Consider the following 27,295-nt stretch of genomic DNA (forward strand, 5'->3'; position numbering starts at 1 on the left):
TCGGCGCCACAGCCCCTGTTCTTGTCGGATCAACATAGCTCGTCAGAATAGCATAAAACCCCGTATAGCTGCCTGCCGTACCCTAACCCAACCCGTTATGTCATTTCCTACTGCGCATGCACAGAAGTGTGAGGCATGCTTGATGCTACTCCGACGAGTATGGCGTTATGTCGGGACACCCCGCTTCGGTACAAGAATGAATGTACAGTATTTCTCCATTGAGAAACGGCGTGAATGAGGTCCATAAATACAGCACACGGCCCAACAAAGGAAGCGGGCCCCGGTGCGGCCCTCCCCTCCCCGGTTGGCGCAATGAACCGCACGCTCTCTCCCGTCCCTTCCCATCATGCAGCGCTCGCGCCTACTCCTCCGACGAGCCGCCATGTTGTCGGAGTGAAATCCTGGGGCGTCAGAGAGAAACTGGGGCCGAAATCCGTCACCATCCACCCTCTCCGCCGGTGAGTATCGCCCGCTGACCGCTCGCGATACCACGGCACGCCGCTTAGCTACGTACCGGTGCGGATATTATCACCATGACGGGGCTGAAGAAGTGTCTTTTGTGAGACGGAGGCGACTCGCCTCCCGAGCTTACTGCCTCCACCCCCCCTTTCTTCCCGTTGTGTGGGTCTTCCGTTCCAGACAGCTCGCGGGCCTTTGTTAGCACCCGCGTCACGAGTACCTGCCCGGCCACACCGGCGAGAGAGCCCCGTCGCCCGGCCGTTTGTTCCAACACCGCCGCCGCTTGTTACAAAACACACGTTGGCGCCCATGTTTGGTCGCCGGTTCACCCGGGGCTGAAAGCGGTGTGGAGTCGGAGGAGGAGGGGGGCAGGCCGTGTTATTGTTGCAAGACACCGGACACACCGAGCGAGCGAGCGAGCCTTTCTCTTGCAAAAGCTGCTTCTGGCGTGAGTGAACCCGCATACGTGCGAATGAACGCCTCGGTTATTGATTGTCGGCGCCGGTGCGCATTCAGCCTGCTTTTGTTGTGTCATGTCCGCCGTGGAACGGGACAGACAAACGTGAGTGCCTGGGCAAGCTAACCTGTATTGTCACACCCCGTCAACGTAGCTGGTGGTGGAGACATGATATGGATATATTGACCGGTGGACTTCCAGCAGACCACCCGGTTCTCGGTGGCTTTCAACCAGGGAATCGCCCCCCTTTTCCGGGTGCTGCAAGCATGTCATGTTGGCGAATGACCCGAGTGTTGTGGATTTCCGGGTGTTTGTCTAGCTGCCTCTTCGTCGCCGTAGCCGTAAAAATACCTGACACTTGTATCAAAGCTTCTTTTGGGTGGCGCAGTTGAACCTTTTTGTCGTGTTTTACCATATTTTTAAATCAACAGTCAAATTGTGTCTTTTGTCATCAAAAGGGGGTGTGTGTGTCTGAAGATGGCTAACATGCTAATGAAATGGAACATAATGGCTAAGTGCCTTTAAGGCCCTAATATGAACCTGGTGCCCCCCCCATTAAAAGCGATTAAAAGGGATAAGGTGAGGTGTGAGGGGGTGTAAAAGACGATTGTCCCGTGCGTGATGCATCATTTGGGCTGGGGGTTTAACCTGCTCAGCATCCATCTGCCAGGCTGCATGAATCACAACAAAAAGTGAGCATTGTTATCATTGTCAAGGCAGACATTTTGTTTTGCATCTAATCAGATTGAGCAGGTGAGTGCCCATAAACCGATGCCTTTAAAGGGGATACTTTCAGAATGACCTCCAGTGCCGTTTGAAGATGCACCTCAGCACAATTTATTACAGAAAAATGATTATAAACTAAGGGTGTACTGTTATTCTCAAGTGCATTTGTTTTAAGTGCGCTGTTACATGTTTATTTATGCATGTGTAATGAACAAGAACTGCTGAAACGTGTGACTATTGTCCTGCTTCCAAGTGATTTTCTAAATTTCTCCCAAATATTTTCACCATGCAAATGTTCGTACCTCATATGTTGGGTAGCATTATTTTCACTATCTTGTGAATCTTTTCCATGTCTTCGGGATTTAAAAGAACAGCAATGATTTTTGGAAAAGATAGGAAGTTAAACAATTGGGTCAATCCATCGTCCAACTTCAGTGGGTTTATGAATGAAAGGGTTTGTGATAAACTAAAAAAAAAAAAAAGTTAGTTGTTAGTGTTGAAGTTTAGAATTGTAATTGTCGTTAGTAGTGTACTTTGCATCTCTGAGGGTAGTACTCATGGCGCTTCTCTCAGCCCACTGCGTGTTGCAATAATAAACAAATGGCAAAAATAGTTATACTGTATTTTAATATTGCTATATTTTATTTTAGATCAATTTTTTTGTGTTATTTTATAATTTGCACATTTTTCCAATTATGTATTTCTAAACAAACACATTTGTTTTGTTTAGAATTTTTCATCTGATTATTTTGTTTACATTTATTGTCTAATATTTTTTAGCATATTAGTTTTCTTGTTTTTGTTCTACTCTCTAATAGTTGGGGCCTATTTTAATATTTTGTCTCATTTTCATCTAATTTGTATTTTTCGCGATTCTAATACGTAATTTTTGTTAATTTATTTCTTATGTTTTTCATCTCCTTCGTTTTCCCTCGTATTTTTCATTTAATTAGTTTTTATTTTTGTATTTTACGTGTTACTTATTTTGTGTAATATTTTGTTGTGATATTTGTAATTTTTTACTGTTTTGCAGTACACTATTAGAATAATTTATGACCTTTTAATATGTTTGGCTAATTGTCCCATTTTCCTTGATTTTTCTGGTAATGTTTTTATTTTTTTCAAATTTGAATATTTATATGTATTTTGTTAACATAGTTCCCTTCTAATAATGTAATACTCTTTTCTTCAACATTGTTAAATTGCTGTCGAAAATGTATTGTATTTTTAGATGTTTTTGTCATATTGTCAGCACTTTTGCTTTGGCTGTTGTGCAAGTTCTTGTTCACTTGCTCCCATTAGCAAATGTTGCGGCTCATTCCTATTAGCAACAGTGCGATAACACAAATAACTGCCATCATTATGCTCCCTATAATCGTGGTATGAAACGTTCATCACATTTCTCCTTGTGGTGTAAAAAAAAAAAAAAAACCCCCAACAACAACTGAAGCTAATGTTGATCCAGTGTCGTTGATTTTAGTCTTCAAGAATATCGCCTGCTTTCAAAGTCCCAATGAAACGCCGCGTTCCGCCCGGCCACCGCCGCCTTTCTACTTGAATGCGCTTTTTAGCGATTCACACGGTGATGTCGCGGCGTAACGCTTGTTTTGTTGCTCCCCTGGCCAGGCTGTGGTGGAATGAGCAGCGTGTGCTGAAGAGGAAAGCAGTACTCTGGCAGGATTCCTTCAGCCCCCACCATAGAACTACGTCTCCCAGCAGCATGCCCGTGGTGCTGAGCAGCGGAGGACACGCCCCTCCCGCCGGGCACACCCCTCAGGCAGCGCCGCCCAGCCAGCAGGTAACGCCGTGAAAAGAAAACGTCCGTCACATTGTCTTTGTAGTGAGCCCCCATTTGAAGGTGGAAAGTTTCAATATAGATTGATCATATATATATATATTTTTAAATATAGTTTTACTCCTGCAGAAAGGTAATAACACAATTCGCCAAAAAATATATCAGGGGTTGGCGGGGTAAAGTCGAAAAACCTCAGTGGGGCGCCACTGTCAATACCTTGTTAACCCCGTCTTGCGTCCGTGCATGTGTGCCCCCCCCCCCGCCATTTTGTCCGTTCAGGGTGTGTCAGGTGCCGGACGTTCCCAGGATGACGCCATGGTGGACTACTTCTTCCAGCGGCAGCACGGCGAGCAGCCTGGAAAACACCGCTGGCCCACTGGGGACAACATTCATGACAGCCAGGTGTGTGTGTGTGTGTGGACGATTATTCCTCCAAAACACTATGTTTACTTTTAGCACAATTGAAGTCACCACTGTGAGATTGAGCAATTTTATCGATTAGTTTATCTGTAATTCATCTCATTTTAATGCAAGGAAATTAGAGCGTTGAGCATGTTTTCGCTATGTTGCTGACCAAAACAGCAGCATCTATAGAGGCGCCTAAACAGTCGCACCACAATGATGTTGAAGTGTGTGTTTGATAAATAAATGCCACTCTCAAATAGACACCTCGATGGGGGGGGGGGAAGCGGTAATTGTCACGTCATAGCCTTTATTAAGACTTAATTTGGTTACTGGCCAAAACAGCAGCACCTACCAAGTTGAATGTGTTACGTCAAAAAAATGCCTCCCTCAAATAGACTTCGTAGTAAGTGTCATGACCTTCAGTTTATGTGCATTACAAATGCAGTTTTGAATGAAGATTTGCTCCCAAGCAGAACGACGTGCTCAATGCAGCCAATGTTGTCGCTGTCCATGTTGCATAAATAAACACCTCCCTCAAATAGACGGCGGCGTAACTGGTGACCCCCAGTTTATAGGTTGGGCATTAAAGAAATGCGATGGGTGAGAGTTCCAGTAGACTCTGACATGTGCTTGCTCCATGATGTTGTCTGCATACATGTATCATAAATAAATGCCTTCCTCAAATAGACCGGCTAGTAATAACCTCACTTCATGGACGGCTATTAAAGACATGGTGTTGTTGTTATTATTATTAAATTATAATACAGGAAGTAAACGATTAATAAATGATTTTTCCACTTAGCTCTGACTTTTGGTTGCTCCACAATGTTGTCTTTCTGTCCTACAAAAATAGATGCCACCCTCGTGGAAATAAAACAAGTTGTATCTGTAATTACTTCATTTCATGGACAGATATTAAACAGCTTTTTTTTAAAAAAATTTTTATGGCAATTTGCGTTCCAGGTGACTTTGATGTGTGGTTGCACCACAATGTTGTGTTCACCAGCACCACAAAAGTAAATGCCTCCTTTGTATAAATAATAATGTTAGTAGCTGTAATGACTTCTTCCCAGTCGGATGAGATATGCGGTATTCACTCTGTTTAAAAAGAAACTCAAAAGTACACTTCTTTCTTTCTTTCTTTCTTTCTTTCTTTCTGGTCCTCAGGTGCGCTCCATGGACGAGTTGAACCACGACTTCCAGGCTCTGGCATTGGAGGGCCGCGCCATGGGAGAGGTGAGAGCGGCACGCTTTGCAAACGTTGTGCGTTTGTCGTTTTCTTTGGAGGCGTCTGCTGATCGGCGCTGACTGGTGGCCTCGGCACCTTGGCCAATCCCTCCCTGGCTAACCGCAGACTTGACAAACAGGAACAGGAAACTGGCCTTTGATTTTCCAGAATAACAAGATTGGAGGAAAGACAGGAAGCCGAAAAACACTTTTAGTTGGCTTTATTCAACTTCATCCACTCTGGGACTCTGAATAATTCTCGACTTGACTAAAAACATTTTTTGACTTAATTAAATATTTTCGGCAACCAAAGAGTCTTTCTAATATTTCACCCCCCCCCCCCCAATAATTTCTTGTGTTCAATTGTATTATTTTTGGTATTTTCTTTTTCATTTTATGCACAGTAATTATGTTTGTTAGGTTGAAAAAAAAGAAGCATACGTTACCGTCCAATTTTTGTACTATCTAATATATATATATTTTTTAATGTTTTGTACTACTTATTTTATATTATTTAATTTTCTTTTCAATACTTTTGTATTTTATGCATAATGTTTTATTTTAATATATTTTGTTATTTTTGTGTGCTGTTTTTGATCACTCAAGTATTTCAATATTCTCTCTTTTGCACTCATTGATATTTTTTGTCTAGTGTTTTATATGGTTTTAAAAACTACTTTTTATATTTTTTCAAACCAAATGGATTTACTTTATTTGTAATATTTCAGCTTTTTACCTAATCTAATATTGCGTATTATGTGGATTTTTTGGTACTCTTTTTCTGCTAAATATTTTTGTAAAAATTTCTTAATTTTTTTTTTTTAAATATTAATTTTGTAGTATTTTTTTGTCCAATATTTATTTTATTTTATTAATATATTTTTATTGCTTTTCCCCCCCAGGCCTTTCAAATGCCACACTTACACATCGAAGTGAAACAATTTACTGATAAACGTGATAACAATTCAAACTAACTTTTACTGTTTTATGTTGCAATTATTGTTAATACCGTATTTAGCGTGTCATTGAAGACAATTCCTTCTTTTTTTTTCTTGTGAGGCTTCGATAATGCCTTTCTCAATTGTGCCACTCGAGACCAAATAATCGTAATTGTGACTTGAACCATGCAGTGTAAATCCAGCCCACAAATGATTTTTTTTTTGTTTGTTTGTTTGCGGTCTAAATTCAAATTTGACTGTTTTTTTTCCCCCCCCTGCAGCAGCTGCTCACCGGCAAGAAGTTCTGGGAGACGGACGACTCCGGGAAGGACGGGCCGAAGGGGATCTTCCTGGACCAGTGGAGGGACAGCGCATGGGGGGCCTCAGGTAGAGGAACATTTGGATTCTTTTTGCACAAGAACACTGAGAAATCGCTAAAAAACAATCACACACTTGATTTTTCTGGAAGTCTATTTATGGACGCTAAGATCAAACGCTGGATGTAAAAAGTAGGAGCATCAGTTATGATATGAGGTTTCTGGTGTATCACTTTCAGGAATATCCGGGGCCTTTTTTTTGGGCCGCTTTGGTCCATAACCAAATGCAGGCTACTCATGTTATTGTCATCATTCTCCTTTTCCAAAACTAAAATAAAAGCCTAGTTGAGGCCTTTTTTTAAAGCACTGGGGGAAACCCTGCATCCCGTTATAGTATTTTTCCTTAAAATTGCACAATGGCAATCATTTTCTATTAGACTTTCTGGTTCCTAAACAGCTGCAAGACGGCGTCGGACGCACCAATACCTTGAAATAAGGCCTGGCATTGGCCTTATACCTGGTACCGGTACTTGCCCGTCCCTAATATAAAGGAAATGCTTTGGGCATCAACTAAAATGGAAAGATATGTTATGAATGGCAATATGAAAATCTCATTAAATTATACAAACTAATTGGAATTCGTCCTTAGCTCATTGTCTACAATTTCAAGTGAATGTGTTTTTAAAATGGAAATTCATGCTTGATTTTTGTTCATCTGCTCTGGATTCATGAACTCATTTGCTCCCAAAATATTTTAATATTTTAACTGTCCCAAAGACTTATTTATACGATTTTTATGAGAGACCATTAAAGCAATGGTAATTATTACAAAAACGGCCAGCAGGTGGCAGGAGAGTATTAGAGATCAACCAGGGCCATGTTGCAACAAGATATTTTCCCAACTGTTTTTAACACATTTGTGAATAATGATGAAACTTAGCTATATTCTAATGCTAATTGCTGCAAAACAGAAGTATACTTTTTTTCCTGGTGAAAGAAGAGACTCTAATCTTTCTTCCGGTAGGTTCCATGTTTTTATAGCAATAGAACACAATATTCTGTGGGCCTTGCAAAATCAGTCCAAATCCAGTCAAACAGCCGGGAGCGAAAGGGGTTGCTTCAGTGAAAATGGTCGGGAGTGAATGAGTTAACTGTGACAGCAGATAATCATTTTCTTCAGTTACTTGACCGCCCCTTGTGTTTCCCGCAGACCACTCGGTGTCTCAGCCAATCATGGTGTCCCGCCGACCCGGTCAGGGGTTCCATGGCGGCGGCGGCGAAGTGGGCGTGGGCTCCGTCATGTCGCCGCGGTCCGAGAGCGGCGGGTTGGGCGTCAGCATGGTGGAGTACGTGCTGTCTTCCTCGCCCGCAGACAAGCTGGACTCCTGCTTGAGGAAAGGACCTTATGTGAGTCTCCGGCATTTTGTGTTTCTGGAAGTTGCCTGAAATGAGCATGTTGGCTTCCTGCAAGTCAAAGAAATGATTTAAAGGTGCATTTTTTGAATCATGTGCGCCACAGGGCCAACGTGACGGCGAGGTGGTGGAGGACAAGCGGGAGAAGCCAAAGGCGACGTTTGAGGCGGAAAAGTTGAAAGAGCTGGCGGAGGTGGAGGTCGACGTCATCAACGACGTCATCAACCCCAACGGGCTTCCCGTGCAGAACGGACTGGACGTCGACGTCAAAGAGTTCGGGTACGTCTCGCGGCGGCGGCTTCTTGGCAAGCCAATGCTTTTGGGCGTCAACGTTGTCGTTCCCGCAGCCGCCCGCCGGGCAACATGCAGCCGCCGGGCCCAGAGGGGGACCTGCTGGGCGGTCCGGGGGGCGTCGGCATGGACGGGCTGACGCCCCTCGGCGGCGGCGGGGGCCCAAAACCGCCCGAGGACTTCCCGGGCGTGGACCAGGGAGGCGTGGCCATGGACCCCATGGAGTCGGTGATGGAGCCGCTGCAGTTCGACTACAACTCGCAGATGCAGATGGACTCGGCGCCCACCGTCGGACTTTTTGATTACACCAGCCAGCAGCAGGTTTGTGTGTCTATTTGCGCTAATAAAACATGTTCATACGTAGAGCTGCGAGACCTCATATTTTTATTAATTTTTTTTATTAACTACCATATTGCCCAACCCTCCTAATATGTTTCTCTTCTCCTGTCCGGCAGCTCTTCCAGAGAAACAACGCTCTCGCCGTTCAGCAGCTGACGGCCGCCCAGCAGCAACAATACGCTTTGGCGGCGGCACAGCAGCCGCACATAGGTTGGAAAATGACAACAAAAAGTCAAGATGATATTATGGCTTCCTGATGTCGAACCTGTCATCTTCAGGTCTGGCCCCCGCCTTTGTGCCCAACCCTTACATCATCAGCGCCGCGCCGCCGGGTACAGACCCTTACGCGGCGGGACTAGCGGCGGCGGCTACTCTCGGTAAGTTTTCGGGCTCGATACACGTTGTTTAATAAAATTTCCTCGGCTCACAAATTGTGTGTTTGTAGGTCCGGCGGTGATGCCTCCTCAGTACTACGGCGTTACCCCGTGGGGCGTGTACCCCGCCAATCTGTTTCAACAGCAGGCGGCCGCCGCCAACAACTCAGCCAATCAGCAGGCGGCAGGCCAGGGTCAGCAGAACCAACAGCAGGTCAGTCCTCCAAATGTTCATTCGGGCCGCATGTGAAGTCGTTTGCTGACAATGTTTTTGTTTTTTTTCCCGTTTGAAGGTGATGCGTGCGGGAGGCAACCAGCGTCCGTTGACGCCCAGCCAGGGGCAGCAAGGGCAGCAGAACGAGCAGCTGGTTGCCACGGCGGCCGTCAACTCCGCCCTCGCCTTCGGGCAGGGGCTGGCGGCAGGAGTGCCGGGTGAGTCTGCTGAAACACATCGCTTCGTTTTATTGCCCTTGGCCGTAGTGCTCTTTTGCTTTTCTGATTTTTGGTTCATCCCCCCTGCCAGGTTATCCGGTCTTGGCCCCCGCAGCCTACTACGACCAGACGGGCGCCCTGGTGGTCAACACCGGAGCTCGTAGCGGCCCCGTTCGCCTCATGGCGCCCGCGTCCGTCATCATCTCGCCTTCTGCTGCGCAAGCAGGTGAAGTGAAAATGAATATTTCTTGTCAACGTGACACACCACCGAGCGAGCGCAGTGTTGCTAGCAATCCTGCCAGATTTGAATGATTAAAAATGCTGGTATGTTGATAAAATGAGGTGTCAAAATCGCGAAAAATTAAGCTGTCGACTGTCAATCAAATACCACTACTGCAACCTGGAAAAATTCAAATGTCACCTTCCAACATTCAAACTGCGCAAATATTATTTCTATCTCTCTGAGAAACAAAACCCTCGTAAGGTTAATTTTTTTTTTACGACGCATAAGTAAAATGAGCCAAATTTTGGCTCACTATTGGAAGTGTGATATCAAGTCATTTCTGAATATTTTTTTTTTACTTGCCACTCAAAATGTTGACTGGCATCAGACCTATCCATACATATATAGTTTTTATTTATTTGTTTTTGATGCCCAGTTTGGACTTCACTGTTACTGCGTCCACACACACTCACAGGTTAAGTCAGCGCAACCAAAAATGATCATTAGCTTTCTAGCGCCATCTGGTGTTTTATGGCTTTTATGACTCTAAAGTCAAATAAAAAAAATGTTTCGTTGATGCCCCAGTGAAGGGATAAATTGGGTCATCGCGGGAAATTCACATCAGGTGTACAGTGCCTCCAAAAAACATGAAAAATTATGATTCATAATGGGAGTCAATGGGCCAAAATGTGGACATTTTTACTCACGTGTAACATAAAAATTAGTTTTCCACATAAAAATTTTGGACGGTGCCAATCTGAACTTCAACATGTTTTGGACAATTGGGTGCAATTTCAGCTCACTCAGTGATTATTATACATTTTTTTCATAGGCTTTATATTTGATATTAATATGCATAAAAAGGCAAAAATGTGCCATTTTCTTTACAAGGGTTGTGTACTTTTGCTCTCAGTTGCTGCCGCGGCGGCCTCGGCGGGCGGCGCCAACGGCGGGCTGGGCGGCGGCGCCAACGGCCCCTTCCGTGCCATGACGTCCCAGCAGCCCCAGCAGCAGGGCGGCCCCGGCGGCGGCCCGCTGGGCGGCAGCTCCTTTTACGGCTCATCCTCGCTCAGCTCGTCTTCGCAGAGCTCCTCGCTCTTCTCGCAGGGTTCCGGCCAGCCTGGCCCGGGTTCCGCTTCACTGGGCTTCAGCCAACAAGCATCTTCCTCCCTCGGCGCCACGCTGGGGGCCACCTTGGGAGGCTTCGGTACGGCAGGTAGGAACAGTTTTCGTTCTTTGCATTTTGTCAAGTGGGAATTTCGAGAAAGTATTTTTTTTTAAATATATTTTTTAAAACTTTAATTTAACTCCTGAATGCAGTTGTTTACATGTTACATACATGGTGTTGATGTTTATGGTGGCATCTATACATAATTACAAACACTGTTTGTTTGTTTTTCAATACATTTTTTATTCATGCTTAAACATGCATGTGTTGTACAAAAAACATTTATGTGGATTGAATATTATCAATTACAAATTTGTCTTTGTTTTATCCATCTTATGTTCGCAACGTGGAACAGTTTCATGCGTTTCCACTAGATGGCAGAAGATGCTATTTTATTCACTTTTTGTTGCCTGCTTTTTAAAAAAATGTAAAACGTGACTTGGCTCAATTTAAGCTAGGAAATGTTGAGTATAAAAGATAAATAAATAAAAAAGGATTTTAGTAGCATTTTAAGAATATTTTCAAGCAAGCTGCAAGTCTTACTGATACATGAATATTTTTGGTGTATCAAGAATTAAATAATATATATAATAATTTTTAAATAATTAAATATGACATTTTAAAAAAATAGAGCATTGACATTTCCTTATTCATATTTATTTAAATATATTTACTTGTATTGTTTTAAACATTTGTGGCGTATCAAGAATTAAAAAAAAAAACATGTTAAACATGCAATTAAAAAAGAGCATTGACATTTCCTTCATATTTATTTTTATCTTTATGTAAATATATTTACTACTTGTATTTTTTTTAAACATTTGTGATGTATTAAGAATTGAAAAATATATTACATTTAAAATAATTAAATATGTAATAAAAAAATAGAGCATTGACATTTCCTTCATATTTATTTTTATCTTTATGTAAATATATTTACTACTTGTATTTTTTTTAAACATTTGTGATGTATTAAGAATTGAAAAATATATTACATTTAAAAATAATTAAATATGTAATAAAAAAATAGAGCATTGACATTTCCTTATTCATATATTTATTTGTATCTTAATGTTAAATCTATTTATACTTGACCTGCATTTTAACGGGAGTGTTGTCTCTGCCCCCCTCTAGTGGCCAACTCGAGCGGCGGCAGCGGTTCTCGGCGCGACTCACTGACAGGCAACAGCGAGCTATACAAGCGCACGCCCTCCAGCCTCACGCCCATCGGCCACGGCGGCTTCTATAACGGCACGCTGGGCTTCAGCCCCTCGCCCGGCCCGGTGGGCATGCCGCTGCCCAACCAGGGCCCGTCCCACTCACTCACCCCACCGCCCTCGCTCTCCAACCACAGCTCCTCGTCCAACCTCAATTTGGGTAGGCGGGTTACCCACAAATGTTGTGGGCTACAGCACAGGCTTTCCATTCTTTCCATTTTTGTGTCCAGTTCAATTTACAAATGTCCGACGTCCCCTTACAGGGGGCCTGACCAACGGGAGCGGGCGCTTCATCTCGGCCGCCCCGGGCGCCGAAGCCAAGTACCGCAGCGCCGCCAGCTCCGGCTCGTCGCTCTTCTCCCCCAGCAGCCAGCTGTTCCCGTCGTCGCGGCTACGCTACGGCATGTCGGACGTGATGCCGTCGGGGCGCAGCCGCCTCCTGGAGGATTTCCGCAACAACCGCTACCCCAACCTGCAGCTGCGCGACATCGCCGGACACATCATGGAGTTCAGCCAGGACCAGCACGGCAGCAGGTTAGCGCTTAGCGACATTAGCATGTTGGTGAAATAAGCAGCATGCCTTCCTTATGTTTTGCAGATGGAACATTTGTTGTATGTTTATTTTGACGGATTCAAAATGTGACTGCATAGCTTTTATGTTTGTAGCATGACGTGAGCATTATGTTGCAGCTTAGCATTATTTCACGGATTTTAATAAGTACTTTGGGTGCACCTGTTGATTTTTGAGGGTTTTGAAATGGATGACCGCGTAGCTTTTGAGACTCGTGTCATTTTGGCATTTTTTATAAAAAGCTAACATGGTAGAGATAATAAAAGTACATTCAAGGGCCCAATAAAAGGGCTAGCTAGCATCGTGCGATTGATTAATCAGTGTTCCGTATCTTGGAGCAGACAGTATTGTGACTCATGTCCGCTGCCACCCACGTCACTCACCAAGCCTGGCCTGGAACTTTGAAAGGCACACAACTCAGACATGCACACTACAGTGGATCATTCACATTCACATTCACATGTTCTTTACAACAATTCAAAATATTGTTTTAAGTGATGGAGTAATTGGTCAAAATGTGCATTAATTTACACGTTTTGCTCATCTTGGAGCGGACTGACTGTAGGTGTGATGAATTCCACAGACCACAGTAGCTTTCTCCAGAGCCTGCCATGTGTTTCAATCGAGTGTTTATCCAGCATGACGCAGCGTCTGCTCACTCCAAACATGTCTTTTCCTTGCCTATCATCATCGCTGGCTTCCTTATCTGCCATTTTGCCTGGCATCCATCATGGGCCGCGTCACCCTTCCAGCGGTAATGCTCCATAGACTTTTAGGACGTTAGCAGCATGCTAAGCTAAGTCTGGATCGCCTCGCACAGGTTCATCCAGTTAAAGTTGGAACGAGCCAGTCCGGCCGAGCGTCAGCTCGTCTTCAGTGAAATCCTGCAGGCCGCCTACCAGCTCATGGTGGACGTCTTTGGCAACTACGTCATCCAGAAGTTCTTCGAGGTAGACTCCATGCGTGTGTTTTTTTTTTTTTTGTGTGTGTTATAGCAGAAGATGTAGACTTGATTTTGCGTGCAGTTTGGCAGCCTGGACCAGAAGCTGGCGCTGGCCGAGCGTATCCGCGGCCACGTCCTGTCGCTGGCGCTGCAGATGTACGGTTGCAGGGTCATCCAGAAGGCGCTGGAGTTCATCCCGTCCGATCAGCAGGTCATTGTGAGTAGCGCGCGTGCACACAATAGACGACATTTCAACAACTTAACACTTAGCGGTTATCGAAACGTCCATGAAATAGCAAGAATGTCAAGAAAAGTATATAGAATAAAAAGAATGTTTAAAAAAAAAAAAAAAAAGAATGTTTTGAATTTAAAAGTGTAAGTCAACCGTAAACATTTCTTAACTCTTTGACTGCCAGACGTTTTCAAAAACGGGTTGTCGCCAGTGCCAGCCGATTTAAGCATTTTGAGTGATCTTTCAAGGTCCACAGAAAATGTTGTGTTTGGACTATGGAAACAAGAGAGTCATCGCTGCCCTCTAGGGGCCAAAAATAGTCACTAGGCTCAAAAAACCTGCTTAAAACTTTCAGGAGAGCTCCGCAAGCCTTCCCAGCACCCGTTTCAAAAAAAAAAAAAAATAAAAATGGGAGGACGTCTTTTAACGTCTTTGGCGCTCCTCCGTAGGTTTTTGCAGAACGTCATTTAACGTCTTTGGCAGTAAAAGAGTTAACAATGTTATGTGTGACCTCACTAATAAACATGACCTTCTGATTCATGTCTCATTTGTGGAATAAGAATTAAGCAGCAAAATGCAGCTGTTTTTATCCATCTCAGGGGGCGGCCATTTTGCCAATTTGCTGTCGGCTGAAGATGGCATCACAGCTGCTCAAGCGACAACCAATCGCAGCTCAGCTTCAGAAAACAAGCGAGCTGTGATTGGTCCTTGCCGCTGAGCCTTCAGTCGACATCAAGTGTCAAAATGGCCGCCCCTGAGATGGATACAAATGGCTGCTTTTTGCTGCTTAACTCGTATTCCACCAGCGCAATATTAACTCTTTGACTGCCAAAAACGTTAAATAACATTTCGTAAAATCCTATGGAGGAGTGCCAAAGACGTTAAAAGACGTTTTTTTTTTCAAAACAGGTGAAACTAACCATTTTCTATTGTTGATTACTCAAAAACGGAATAAGGTAGAAACAAACTTTTTTTTTCTGATGGAAGATGAGAGTCCAATCTTGTTTTGGCAGTATGTGTGTTTCCATAGTCCAAACACATAATTTTCTATGGACCTTGAAAGATCAGTCAAAATGCTTAAATCGGCTGGCACCCACGGCATCCCTTTTCTGAAAACGTCTGGCAGTCAAAGAGTTAAACAATAGCATATTTAGAACATATTATTGTCACAGAAACATTTTTGGCGTTGTCTTCCCCTTTAAAAATGGGTCCATCTGGTCACAAAACAGGAAGGTTAAATAACAGACAAGGAGTAGCACTTGAGGTTTTTGTGCTACTTGACTCACGATGCTAATTCATAACTGTTGGTGCCAAGAAAGCGAGTGTGTGTTTAAACATCACAGGCTCCCCCCCCCCCCGTTTTTTTTTTTTTTTTTTTTAAATGACTCATTACATTTTAGGGCCAAGACCCGCTAGGGCGTGTTTGTGATGTATCCATCTCGTCCCTAATGGAGCTCACTAGTTGTTTTCTCCAGGGCGACTGTTCAAAGCACACCGCAGTTTGTTGGCTACACTTAAGCTCCTGTTTATTAAAAAAAAAAAAAAAAAAAAACCTGCTCGAAGACACTATTTGATTTGTGTCCAACGATGACTTGTCTTTTTTGCTCCTCCGGCAGAGCGAGATGGTGCGCGAGCTGGACGGCCACGTGCTCAAGTGCGTGAAGGACCAGAACGGCAACCACGTGGTGCAGAAGTGCATCGAGTGTGTGCAGCCGCACGCGCTGCACTTCATCATAGACGCCTTCAAGGGACAGGTAGCAACACAAACACAACACTGTGTTGCCGTGGCAACACAAACCACCATCGCCCGCTTTCTGTTGATTTGCGAACTGTGTCATTAGCATAGCGTGCTAAAAACAAGCACACTCGGAGGAACATTTGTTTTGTTTTGTTTAACTGTGTGTGTCTGTCTCAGGTTTGCTTTGCGTGTGTTTGCGACTCGGGTTTGTTTGTGTAGCGTGAGGACTTTTGTTTTCACCTTCCCCGTGGCGGTGGCGCCGGGTGTGGGCTGCGTTTTCAAATGGAGCAACAACATTATGTTTATGGATGTTTGAAAAGTAGAAAAAGTGCATTTGCTCACACGCACGTACATTCCTACTCATGGGGGGGGGGGGGGGAAAGTCAGTCAAAAAATAATAAAAAAAATTCCATACAGGAAAGTCGTTTTGTAAAGCCTATTTTATACAAATGAGTTAATTTTACCTTTTTTTTTTTTCTCTCTTCTGGAGAGCTCAGTATTGTTTATTCAGTAATTTTACCGATTTGACATGTCATCATCATTGCGCTCGCTTTTTTTTAAATTATTTTTTTTTATATATATATTTTTAACTCTTTGACTGCCAAAAACGTTAAATAACGTTTAGTAAAATCCTATGGAGGAGTGCCAAAGACGTTAAAAGACGTTTGTTTCAAAACAGAGGTGAAACTAACCATTTTCTATTGTTGATTACTGAAAAATGGAATAAGGTAGAAACAAACTTTTTTTTTCTGATGAAAGATGAGAGTCCAATCTTTCATTTGGTAGCATGTGTGTTTCCATAGTCCAAACACAAAATTTTCTGTGGACCTTGAAAGATCAGTCAAAATGCTTAAAATCGGCTGGCACTGGCGACATCCCGTTTCTGAAAACGTCTGGCAGTCAAAGAGTTAAATACATTTTTAATAAATAAATGTTTAATTTTACCATTTGAAGTCCAAGTGTAACGGTGTGTGTGTGTTGTGCGTTAGGTGTTCGCCTTGTCCACTCACCCGTACGGCTGCCGAGTCATCCAGCGCATCCTGGAGCACTGCTTGCCCGAGCAGACGCTGCCCATCCTGGAGGAGCTCCACCAGCACACCGAGCAGCTCGTGCAGGTCCGCTTTCAACACACAATTGTTATGGAACGATACCGGGCATCGGTATCATGATGACACAGGCCATATTTCAAGGTATCGGGTACTTGTGAAGGCAGCCAATGCAAGCTACCAATACTTATGACCCCCTTCAAAAAAAACATTAAGTCCTCCTTGGCAATAGTTGGCATTATTAGATGGGGTGTGACAATCAGTGCTACTTTATACTGTGGCTGTTTGACACGTTGGCTGATAAAATTTTATGCATCGAAAAGAACACATGATCTGACATTGTGGTAAGTGAAACTTTATAAATCAAAAGTTCTAATGGTATCTGCATATACCAAGGTTATTTTAGGTAATTAAAACTAACTACTAAAAAAAAATATTATTATTTTTTAAAAATAAAATAACAATGAAAATGCTATAAAAAAAAAAAAAAAACGAAACCTAACTGAAACGTCGTCGTTTGATTCTTTGGTAATGAATACATGAGCCTTTCAGTGAGGATTTTAAAGACATTTAAAAGTGTACCCTTGTGTTTATTAAATCTTGCACACCCGTAATACACAGCATTAAAAAAAATAAACAAATAAATAAATAAAAACTAAAACTATCAGAACCACCCTGAAAACTATTTTTTTTAAAAAACAAAAACACAGAACAAAATGAAAACGTACTCAAATGAAAATTCCAAAACTATAATAACTCTGGTACATAGTATACCCCCCCCCCCCCCCAAAAAAAAAAAAACAGGCATATCAATTTTTGTGTAAACTTGACCAAATTTTGGCATAGGATGTTTCTGCTTGACAGTGACAAAATGTATTGTACTTAAAAAAAATAAATAAATAAAAAATAATACAAACTACTTGAGAAATATACTTTTTATGCCGTTTGAGCATTGAATTCATTTATTCTCGCGTGCCACATTTTGAGAAGCCACTGCTGCATTTTCATTCTTCGTTTTGCGCGTGTTTGTTTGCGCAGGACCAGTACGGCAACTACGTAATCCAGCACGTGTTGGAACACGGCCGAGCCGAAGATAAGAGCAAGATCGTGGCGGAGATCCGAGGGAACGTGTTGGGACTCAGCCAGCACAAGTTTGCCAGGTAAAGTCGGTTGATGCATTTCGCTCTCTCTCTTTGTTTTTGTTTTTCATTTCTTTCCCCGTCTTTCAGTAACGTGGTGGAGAAGTGCGTGACGCACGCGTCCCGTGCGGAGCGCGCGGTGCTTATCGACGAGGTGTGCAGCCTGACCGAGGGCCCCCACAGTGCCTTATACACCATGATGAAGGACCAGTACGCCAACTACGTGGTGCAGAAGATGATCGACGTGGCCGAGCCCACCCAGCGCAAGATCGTCATGCACAAGGTGCGTTTTTTTCCTCAGTGCAGTTGATCAGTTCGCAGTAGGAAAAGTTTAAAAAAAATAAATAGCGTATCCCAAAAATCTTGCATTTGACCAGGGGTGTGTAGACTTTTTATATCTGTCTGTTGTGATCAATTAGCACATTGATCTGATATATACAAGTCACGCCTAAGTATGTAGTAGTGAGTTGCAAGACTAGCCAAAATCTGGAGAAAAAAAAAAAAAGAGTAACATAATCCAAAAAGTACGGTAAGCACATTTGGTGTCCAGGGGGAAAAAAAAAAGGAGGAGGAAAAAAAAGTGGCTGATTTGTATGAATTCCCCAAATGTGATTTGCAGATCCGGCCGCACATCTCCACGCTGCGGAAATACACGTACGGCAAACACATCCTGGCCAAGCTGGAGAAGTACTACATGAAGAACGGCGTGGACCTGGGGCCCCTGTGCGGGCCCCCCAACGGCATCATGTAACCCCCCCCCCCCCCGCCTTATCTGGTCCTAACCCTTAAAGAAGGAATCCTTTCCCCCCAACCCTTCCGTTTCCATGCCGACCTTCCCGATAGCCCCGCCCCCTTCCCTGCTGAACTTGGGGGTGTTGTTCCACCTCTCCCATGATTTTTGTTTGTTTCCAATTTAACTTTTTGGCTCCCCTTACCACTATTCGGAATTGACTATTTAATTTGTCAGCCAAACGTAGACGAGCGCACACACACACACACACACACACACACACACACACACACACGCACACACACACACACACACACGCGAGCGAGCGAGCTAACCAGCCTACACGTCATTTAGCATGGGAGTTTTCTGGTCTTGCTTCTATAAATATAACATGTATACTTGGTGTAGAATCTTTGCATATACAGTACATATAAATATATATATATAAATATATATATAAAAACTTTGTAGGTTTTTCTGGTTTTTTGATGTTGACTCTGTATCTATAATGTATCCTAGTAGTGACCACGCATACTTCTGACTGTATACTTGTACATTTGTAAACCCTTGTAATGTAAAAGTGCTTTGCCGCCCTTTTTTGGTATGATGATGATGATGATGATGATGATGATGATGATGAAGAGGAGAGAAAAAAATAAGGGAAAAAAAAAAAAAAAAACTTTACCTGTGCATTTCAGTGTATATTCTCACTTTTTGGTTTGTGTTATGCGTTGTTGTATATTGTAAATTGTAATATCAAGTTTTGCTCCCCCCCCCCCTCAAAGCCCTTTCTATATCTAAACAGCATAGTACTTGTACAAAAAAAAAAAAAAACATTTGCACCATGTTTGGTTTTATCTGTTTAACTTAAAAATATATATCTCCCACTGACTTTCTTTTTTTGTTTTTTTTTTGTTTTTATTAGATCTTTTTATAGAAACGCTTCACTTTTGATGGGAGTGAACACGGCTTGTACAGAGGAGATTCTTTTGTTTTGTTTTTTTTCGTTTCTCTAGTGCTGTAAGTGCTGTATCATATTTGTCCATGTTTTGAGGGTTTTTTTTTGGGGGGGGGGGGGGTCAGAAGAGAGGCAGACATTTTTTTTTGGGGGGGGGGGGGTGAAGATAAACAAAAAAAAGGAATTAAAAAAAAAAAGCCGCCTTGTGTATATTTACTACTACGAGCACACCTTGTAACCATATGTGTATAGTTAACAGAAACCTGTGTATGCTTACTTGCCTGGGCAACTATTTTTTGTAACTCCTGTTGTAGATTGTCTCTAAACAATTGTGTGATCTTTATTTTGGAACCAAACGAGAGAAAAAAAAAAGAAAATCAAAAAAAAAAATGTTGAAAATGTTAACCTCTGTTTCTGTGTGTGCGTCATTGTTCCCTACTTGATTTAACGCCTCCCCTTGATTTAATTAGCCTCGTTATTCTTACCTCTAGACAAGTTCAGGCATAAGTAATCGATCACAGATGCTTGAGAGGCTCTGAAGCTTTCTTCGTATTAAAGCGTGATTGGAGTAAAATAGGGCAAAACAAAGCCACGTCTGTTAAGCATCACAATGCCATATGTTCAAGTTAGTTCTTATTTTTCGTATATTTACAGGAGAAAACAAACCAGATTTCAGAAGTAGGCCATACACATCTACTTCACGGTCAACACACAAAGCAAGAACATAACGCTACATCGTTCAATTTTTAGTAGTTTACGGTTTGGTGGATATTTTTTTTGTATTTCCGTGGACATAAATGGACAAATAACAGCAAACATACAGTTTTGTGCGAACCATACACTTGTTTTTGGACATGTTTAGCCAAATGGTACCTATTTTATAGCAGAATGTCACATCAGAGCTTGTCGAAATTGCATTTCAACTCTACTAGATCCATTTTTGGTACCAAAAATACAGCTTTTCTAATTTGATTTTTTTGAAAAAAATAATCATGCTGATTTTACAAGAGAATGTTCCATTGAAACCAAACCGTTGAACACAACGCGTTAGAGGAAGAACTGTGGTGCGCTACACGAGTGTTTCCTGAAAGATAACGATTCATTCCACAATGGGGAAAATAACAGTTAGTTTATTGTCCACTTTTTTTAATATCTGCATTTTTTTCTTCTCTCAAAGTGGTAGTAAAAAAATAGTTTCCCCCATCACTGAACTTGAATTTTATGACACTTGCTCAAGGTAAATCTCGTAAAAACAACAAAGTAAGGTCATGGAAGCACGATAGAAATAAATAAGAATAATCTCAGTGTCGTGAAATGGTAAAATGAATAATGGACAGGGGCGAGTTAAGTGCGATATCCACTGGATTAAAATTCAATGTGGGGGCTATTTTTAAAACCCTTCTTTCGCCTGCTCCAGAGCACCTGCTCGGTTGCTAGGCGACCATGAAAATGAAATCTGACGTCGTTGATGGTGCATTTGACACACCTGACCGGGCATCGGTGGAGAGGGCGGTTTGCTGAAAAGAAGGCGTGTGCAACGCCCCTCTTTTAAATAAATAAATACATAAATAATGCCAAACAACCCATTCATGAAGGGGAAAAGGCGGGAAAGGCTTCAATTCCGCGTGCGAGGTGAGGTGCACTCGTCACATTCACCGCGCAACAGTTAGAGGGGCGGTTTCACTAAGAAGGTGTGTGCCGCCCCTCTTTAATAATAAAAAAATAAAGAAGCACACACAACCAACCCACCCAGTTGCTAGGCAACCACGATATGAACGTAGTGGAAGTGCGTTCCAAACACCTGGTAAACTATAGGGGGCAGTTCGCTCAATCGAAGGTGTGTAACCGTACCTCATTAATCAAAATAATACCCAAAGAACCCACCTAAAGGAGGAAAAAAGCGGAAAAGGTTTAATGAGAGTGAGTTTGGCACTTTTTGCCACGTGATAGTAGAGGGGGGCGGTTCATTGCGAAGGTGTGTCGCCGCCCCTCTTTAACGAACGTAATTCAAAACAAGCCCACCTATATAAAAAAAAACGAGGGCTACACTTCCTCCATCCTTGTGACACCTGACCGCATAATAAATACATTAATTAATTAATCAATAAATAAATGCCAACCAAGAAATTCATGGAACCCGAGAAAAAAAAGAGCGAGAAGAGTTCCACTTCCGCTGCGGGTACCTGCTCGAGCTGCAGGGGGCAATCCTCTTCCGTGAAACCCCCACACCTCTCACCCTTCCCCCTTCATTCAACCCCTCCTCCCGCCAGACTCGCGGTTCCAGGCGGCGTCTCCATACGGAACATCCTGGCTTCTTAGCGGCGAGGGGGGGAGGAGGAGATAGCGAGCGAGCGAGCGAAAGAGAGAGAAAGAGAGCCGGAGGGAGGCGAGACGAGCCAGTAAATCTATCAGGAGCGAAGGGAGAGGCGGCCTGGAACTCAGGAAGAGGAGGGGGACCTTCTTCTTCTTCTTCTTCTTGGCCTGGCTTCTTTTTGTGTGTGTGGATTTTAAAAGCTCGGCCGGCGGCGCGCGCTGAAAGTTGGACCCCAGACGGCTTCGACGACCCCCTTCGAAGGAGGCAGCGGCGGCTACCACCAACCGGGAGGCTGTGGCCGCGTACCCCGCTACCGAGCATGAGGCTGCTGCCCGGCTTGCTGCTGCTGCTGGCGCTGGCCGCCGCGCCGCACGCTCACGTCGCCGCGGTAAGTCACCCCACCTTCCTACCTACCGAGCGACCTACCTAACCCCACCATGTTGGATCCTTTGTGTGCACGCGCGCGTCCACTTCTACTTGACTCGCCTTGTGCGTGTGCGCATGCGTCATTAATGAGACAGGAGTGATGATATCAACGAGGAAATCCTGCACTCGACCTACATATCAGACCTGTGTGGGCCCCCGGTGACCCCCCTCCTCCCACTACCGCCACCTCCTCGTCACACGCACGCGCACCAGCCTTTTTAACCCGTACGTAAGGGCGAATGCGGGCGTGTGCGCGTACGTACATACGTACGTACGTACGTTCACGCTTGCGTGCGTGCGTGAGTGAGTAATTAGTGGGTAATCTCTAATTGAGCTTGATTACGGGCTCTGCGGTTTGTGGCGTCTGTGTCGCCGGCTTCGCATCCCGGCGTTAATTCGGGAGAAGGGGGTTGGTAGTTTGGTGGGTGGGGTAGCGGGCACATTTTATTACACGCGTGGAAGTGGATAGATGATGTCATCGGGACCCCGACATCTCCTACCCGCCCCCCTCCCGAAATCGGGACCACCGTCACAACACGCCCACTTCTTCCGTTGCCGATGGAGCCGCATTTCTCCTCGGAGTATGTGGAGGAGGAAGAGGAGGCAGCGAAGACAGAGAATCATTGAGAGAAAAGCAGGCAAAGGGCAAAAATAGACCACATTTGTAGGGAGTTCTGTTAGTGACGTCATGGCCAGCCACAGAAATGAAATGACTTTGTTTCCTTGTTGCTGATGAACTGAATTGAGAACACTCACCATGAGCATTTCCGGCTCACCACGAGGCCACGCCTCTTAAAGGCTCACGTTCAACATGAATACAGAATTAACATTAAAACAGTCCAGCTATTTGATATGTATTGCCCCCCCCCCAAAAAAACTTATTTGACTTTACAGTAGTGTTTAACTTTCGAGGTTAACCTTTTTAGCATATGTAATTTAAAGTACGACGTTAAAATAAAAGACAGCAGACTGTAGTGTAACATGAATTCTCAGGGGGATTTGTGCTTTTGTGTGCTTTTTTTGAAGTGCTAAAAGGTTTTTGACGCTCATACACGCGCACAACCAAACTCACACCCGTCTGGATTATTACGGGGTCAGTCGGTTAGCGTAGCAAAGAGCGCGCTGGCCTGGACTTGAACTAATCTGACATCAAGTGTACGGACACGGGGGGCAGGTCGGGATGTTGAAACGTGCACGCACAGTCTGTGTAAAGTGTGTTTTTGAGAGAGGAGTTTGTGTGAGGGACAGAGTAAGAGATGTGTGTGTGTGTGTGGGTCAGCAAGTTGTGTGAGAGAGAGAGGTCGAGAGAGAGAGAGAGAGAGAGCGAGGTGGGTGCTTCAGACAGGTGTATAGGCGTGCGAGTGTGTGAGAAAGAAGTTTATGCTCTGGTTTTGTGTAAACATTTGTGTGTCAACGAGGTATGCGAGAAATGTGTGAGAGTTGCACCTATGTGTGAGAGAGCCGTATTTGTGTATGGGTGTGTGAGTTGTGTGTGAGAGGCAGGTGTGTAAGGAAAGAGAGATGTGTGTGTGTGTGTGTGTGAGAGCAGAGTGAGTGTGAGAGGCACAAGTTTGTGTGTGTTTGTGAGAGACGTGTGTGTGTGTGTGCACACGTAATGTATTTCTGGCTACTTCCTGTTATCGCAACTTGTGCTATCATGTCCGTGCGGCTGTTTTGCATGATTTTCCCACAGACATCTGTCGTGTCCCAAGGTTGGCCCGTCCGTCCGTCCGTGTGTGTGTGTGTGTGTGTGTGTGTGTGTGTGTGTGTGCACGTCTCTGTTTGTGTGTCCTTCATGAGAGCCCCGATTGTCCATCTGTCAGCGTGTGGGCCTCACGAGAAAAAAAAGTCGGGACTCTACCGATGCCAACAACTTGTGCTGGCCGGCTCCTCCGAGGCGTCGTGTTCCCTCCGCTGATCGCAATGAATCCCCGTTGACCCCCCCCCCCCCCGCCCCCCCAGAGTTGGCAGACAAAGCCCCCCATAGTGCGGCGGCGAAAGCGAGAAGGGGCGGCAAAGATCCCGAGCAGCTTGAGCGAGGCGAGCTGGAGGCCAAGTGTGGAATGCGGGAGGCAATTTGACGCAGGAAGCCGAGGGGGGGGGGGCAAAGTGCCCTCACGCACACACATACAGGTAGAATAGAAAAGACCCCCGAGGGAGGGGTCCGGAGGTATTTCAGGTGTGTGTGTGAAGGTGCGGGTGGGCGTTGGGGGGGGGGCTTCCTGTGGATGGAGGAAATGAAAGAGATCGCAGTTCATATCCGGGCCTGCCGACGGCCTGAGGTCAGCGTGGGTGAAGAAAGACAGCTTTCAGACCCCCCCCCCCACCCCCTCCATCCCCAATCCTCACCACACACACAAACACTCGCGTCATTTTTGTCCCATGAGAATTTGTTGTTCTCGGAGGGAAATTCCCATTCATCATCAAAGCGTTTTGTATTATTTGTGGGCCCAAATGGAAAAACTGGGAACAGCCGTCCCGGAAGGGGGGCAGCAGTCTGCATTCAGAACAAAAACACGCTACTCATGACAAAAAAAAAAAAAACGCTGAAAAGGGTCAGATTCACGGTAATGTAAGAGGTCCCACCAAAAAATCCAACCCAAGTGGCTTCGTAAAAAAACTCCAAACTGTCAGATCAGCGATGAAGAAAATTGCTATGGAAAGTTGCACTCTGTATTCATTGTAAAAGCTCGAGCTCAATTTGTAAAGGTCCCAAAATCAAGCAGCTTTTCAAGATACTCGGAGAGCACCAAAAAAAAGTTGGACATTTCAAAACAACCCAAAACATTTTTCAATAGGCACAAAATTCTGCATTCAAAATAAAAACGCTACAAACTTGAGCCCCAAAAACTATTTTTTTTTTCTTGATTCACAGCATTGTCTGACCCAAAACTTTTTTTCAGTATCCCAGAACGTATTGCTATGGAACTACGTCAGACAAAAAAAAAACAAAAAACTTTGCCCGTAATAGTTTAGTTGCTGTCAAATATACAATAAACGTTTTCAAATAAAACAAAATTTAACACGGCAAAAATATTGGAATTTGTTCACAATCAGTTAAAAATAACTTACGCAATTATGCTACTAAGCTAACGAGACACAAAATTGCTATGACAGATTTGAACCAAAAACACAAAATGTCGATTTGTGGCGGTTCCCAAAGGCCAATTGTCTTGGCGGCCATTTTGCGTTACAATATTTCCTTGAATTCCAGTCGAATGTAAACAATCGACGGCGAAGCGCACTAGGCTCGTTTCAAAAACAAAGCGGACAATGTCTATGTTGTTGAACGTTTACAAAAACAAAACACATTTTTAACTCGCCAAGAACAAAGAGAGAGACTTGGTGTCAATCATTTAAAAACGACTGCGGCAATTATGCTACTATGCTAACAAAACGGAACATTTCAATGACAAACTTGAGCCAAAAACACCAAAGTTTCGATTTCCTGCCGTTCATCTTGGCGGCCATTTTGCGTTAACCACTCTAACGTAAACAAAAAAACAAGCGCTTAAGCTTAGTTTACAAACCAAATCAACCCGCTTCTGGTCTTGGCGGCCATTTTGTTAATGGTTTTCCTTCAACGTGTTTATTAGCAACACTGGCAGCGTTTGGAATGTTTTTCATGGAAAAAAAAAAAAACGCCGTCAACCAGTGCGGGCACGCTCGGACGTAACAACGCTCTTCAAAGCCGCTCATTACGTTATTATCTTACACACGCACGCACTTGCTAATAGCGTGCCACGCTTTAATACTCGCAGTGAGTCAGACGGGGAGACTGTCGAACCCTGGAGGTGCTGGATTGTTTTGTTTTTTCTTCTTCTTTCATTTAGGCCGGTCAAAACGGGCGGAGAAATGCCGCTTGTGCAGATACTAAACACACACACACACACGCACACACGTCTCCCCTGCAGTAATTGGGAAGCGCAACACACACACACACACACGCACACGCAGACGCACACATATTCTCCGGAGACGGGCTGAGATGAAAATGGAGGCAGCGGAAGGAAGGAGGAGGAGTGGAAAAAGGGAGAGAGGGAGATAATGAGGGGAGGGGAAGGAAGGATGGAAAAGGGGTTAAGTTAATGGCAAGCGTGGAGATGAGAGGGCGTCTCACAAACGCGCCCACGAAAAGCCAGCCGGGTGCGAGGAAGGAGGGTGGCGGCGGGGATTGGGGGTTTCGGGGGGGGGGCTTTTCCGCCGCTTATTCCCGGGGGCCGAACGAGGGAGCCAGCCGGAGCTACCTGCTCTCGGTCGTCATGGCAACCACCTCTGTCACCGCATTAGATCGTCCCGCTTGCCGCCCGCTCTTTTTTTTTTTTAACCGATTTTCACGCCTTGTCCGTTTGTTCCGGCACAACAAACCGCCGGCTGATAAAAATGGATTCTTCAAAGTCGGATTGCAAAGTCGAATTTTGTGAAGTTGTCGTTGGATGCTTAAAAGAAATCTTACGTAAGTTAACAACTCGAACGGAAGTCGATTTGTGGTTCGTTTGCATTTATTTTTTAACTATTGGACCAAAACATGTACGTCCAATCAATCTTTTTTTTCCCCCCCCAGGTCATACTGTGCCCCCTTTGAACGTTGACCCCCCCCCCCCCTCGCCCCCCCATGACAATTAGATCATTTTTCAAAATCATTTACTTAAAAGACTCGTCTTTTTTTTTCGCCCAGGGTTTTCCCCGCTCCATAATTGGGTTAACGACGGGCGGCGCTTGAGGGGGGGGGGGGGGGGGTCACGGCGGGCATTTCCGGCACGCCAGTCGCGCCAGACTGGACTCCCGGCATTAATTACGGCAGCCGCAGAGGGTTGTGGTCATTGTTTGTTTGTTGGCAGGATTCTAAAGCGGTGGGGCACGCCTGGAGGAATATCCCGTTACGTTTTGGCCCCGATCCGGATTAAGCCTCGGACCCGCGATTGTAAAATTCCCAACACAGGCTACAGCCGCATCTGTGAGCCGACACTCAATACTGAAAGGCAGACAACATTTAGAAGTCTGTAATTGTGGCGCTCAGTGGTTATCTGGCTATTGATCCCACTTCGGACACTAAAGACCCTATTTTGCATCATTTCTGACTTCACGTGAGATCATCCTGACTGGCATACAGTAGCTGCTGTTATCTGAATGGATCCCACTTCTGATGCCAAATACCTCCAGGAATCGACATTTCGCAACATCTATGACTTTTAATAACAAAATTCAGAGTACAGGAGCTAGTTATCTTGGAGTGGACCCCACTTCTGACGCCAACCACCTCATAGGTTTTAGCCTAACCGACTTAACGTAAAAGAGCATCGAACCATTCCACATTTCTTCGTCCATTATCTGTGAATGGATCCCACTTTGGACACCAAATACCTCATTGATTTTTTGCAACATTCTTGTTCATCTCCATAATAACATTCAGACCG

General features: G+C 44.3%; 2 protein-coding genes across 5 annotated transcripts in view; both read left to right on the forward strand.

The window, feature by feature from the left end:
* Positions 1-151: 151 nt before the first annotated feature.
* Positions 152-19,543, forward strand: pum1 (pumilio RNA-binding family member 1). 3 transcript variants are annotated; one of them, XM_077548756.1, is made up of 23 exons: positions 152-458; positions 3,269-3,440; positions 3,717-3,839; positions 5,010-5,078; positions 6,289-6,394; positions 7,535-7,731; positions 7,844-8,016; positions 8,085-8,349; positions 8,484-8,577; positions 8,646-8,744; positions 8,813-8,955; positions 9,035-9,173; positions 9,265-9,399; positions 10,310-10,612; positions 11,699-11,941; positions 12,045-12,315; positions 13,173-13,302; positions 13,378-13,512; positions 15,144-15,281; positions 16,255-16,380; positions 17,350-17,471; positions 17,541-17,733; positions 18,070-19,543. In XM_077548756.1, the coding sequence occupies exons 1-23, from the start codon at positions 235-237 to the stop codon at positions 18,199-18,201; spliced, it is 3,732 nt and encodes a 1,243-aa protein (XP_077404882.1). In that variant the 5' UTR covers positions 152-234; the 3' UTR covers positions 18,202-19,543. The 3 variants fall into 3 exon arrangements, with proteins under 3 accessions (XP_077404882.1, XP_077404883.1, XP_077404885.1); XM_077548757.1 differs by having other exon boundaries at positions 6,292-6,394; XM_077548759.1 differs by lacking the exon at positions 152-458 and adding an exon at positions 786-907.
* Positions 19,544-21,358: 1,815 nt separating this feature from the next.
* Positions 21,359-27,295, forward strand: part of sdc3 (syndecan 3) — a 35,752-nt gene continuing 29,815 nt past the window's right edge. The window contains exon 1 of one of the 2 annotated variants that reach the window (XM_077548561.1): positions 21,359-21,840. In XM_077548561.1, coding sequence (XP_077404687.1) covers positions 21,772-21,840 — 69 coding nt within the window. In that variant the 5' untranslated portion in view covers positions 21,359-21,771. The remainder of the gene's footprint in view (positions 21,841-27,295) is intronic. The other variant, XM_077548559.1, reaches the window with a different exon arrangement.

Source organism: Vanacampus margaritifer, chromosome 17 (assembly GCF_051991255.1).
Source record: "Vanacampus margaritifer isolate UIUO_Vmar chromosome 17, RoL_Vmar_1.0, whole genome shotgun sequence".
NCBI lineage: Eukaryota > Metazoa > Chordata > Actinopteri > Syngnathiformes > Syngnathidae > Vanacampus > Vanacampus margaritifer.

Coding starts and splice junctions, on each gene's coding strand:
- pum1 (XM_077548756.1), top strand. CDS start 235: ATGAGGTCCATAAATACAGCACACGGCCCAACAAAGGAAGCGGGCCCC. Junction 9,174..9,264: donor GCTGGCGGCAGGAGTGCCGG/GTGAGTCTGCTG, acceptor CCCCCCTGCCAG/GTTATCCGGTCTTGGCCCCC. Junction 10,613..11,698: donor GGGAGGCTTCGGTACGGCAG/GTAGGAACAGTT, acceptor GCCCCCCTCTAG/TGGCCAACTCGAGCGGCGGC.